Source organism: Volvox carteri (genome assembly GCF_000143455.1).
Source record: "Volvox carteri f. nagariensis unplaced genomic scaffold VOLCAscaffold_123, whole genome shotgun sequence".
Lineage (NCBI taxonomy): Eukaryota > Viridiplantae > Chlorophyta > Chlorophyceae > Chlamydomonadales > Volvocaceae > Volvox > Volvox carteri.
In genome coordinates this window covers 100346-101407 of record NW_003307666.1, presented here as the reverse complement: position 1 = coordinate 101407, position 1062 = coordinate 100346, and the positions used below count along the sequence as shown (strand labels likewise).

Sequence of the window (1062 nt, the reverse complement as noted above, 5' to 3'; positions counted from 1 at the left end):
TGCACGAAGTAATCGGTGACCGCCTGGCGGTCGCCGAGCGGCACGTTGAGGCGCCGGATCTGCTTTGTGATGGTGCCATACCCGGCGGCAGGCATCTCCACCTCGGCAATGCAAGACGCCCGGGGTGACAGGATGAAGGCACCACCCCTGCTGGCGTAGTCTCCAAGGCCCTGCAGCACGGTGCCGGGGATGTGGCCGCTTATAGGCCGCACAATGACGGCCGCTGGAAGGTACTTGAGCCTGCGGTAGGGGCCACGGCCGTCATCTGCTGGCTCGCGGCCATCCTCAAGCAGGCTGCAGGCTTCCACCTCGTTGTTGTGGCTCGCCCCGGCATCGGCAGCTGTCGTATCAAGGAGGATGTATCGGGCGCCATGGTAGTACCACGGTGGTCCAGGCTGTTCATGCCAATCTCGTCAATGATGAGCGCACCATCGCCGACATTACGATGCACCTGTAGGCTGGCTGCGCTGCCTTTCCTGACGCTGTCCGCTCGGTTGCTGCCAGCAGATAGGGCGAACATGGCGTGGGTAGAGAGGCTGCGATGTACCGGCGTGCTGAAGGCAGTTGCAGCAGCCCATGAGTAGGCGCAGGTGGCCGCCCAGTGCGGGCAGCCATGCTGGAAGGTGTACCACAGGAGCGCTTGTACGAACTGGCTCTTTCCGGTACCGGGCTTGCCCTCCACAAGCATCTGCGGTGGGTCGCCAGGGTTGGGCTCATCACGGCGATCGAAGTACCGAGCCATGAGCATGAAGGGCACGGCCTGGTGGGGGGCAAGTGTGAACAGCTCGATGGTGTCGTCGATGCTGGGCGGCTGGGGGAGGTGCACATAGATGGGCATGCGAACCTGTTCAGTCCGCTCAGGAGTGCCAGGCATGCGCACGATGGCGACCAGGGGTCCGCTGGTGGGGCGGTGCAGCTCGACATGAGGGGTATCCATCTCAGGTGTGGCCGTCAGTCCCGCGTGGGCGCCCCCATCTGCCTCAACAGTGCCGGCTGCTGCTGCAACGAGATACCGCTTCAGACGCTTTGTTGCTTCAGTCAGGAGGGGCAGGTCCGCTGGTG

The 1062-nt window shown here is 63.8% G+C and overlaps 1 protein-coding gene across 1 annotated transcript in view; it reads right to left on the bottom strand.

Moving 5' to 3' along the window:
* The window catches only part of VOLCADRAFT_100525 (uncharacterized protein), a gene marked incomplete at both ends in the record, with an annotated part of 14009 nt that overhangs the window by 9527 nt on the left and 3420 nt on the right, over window positions 1-1062 (bottom strand). The window contains 2 exons of the mRNA XM_002959081.1: window positions 6-340; window positions 430-811. Coding sequence (XP_002959127.1) covers window positions 6-340; window positions 430-811 — 717 coding nt within the window. The remainder of the gene's footprint in view (window positions 1-5; window positions 341-429; window positions 812-1062) is intronic.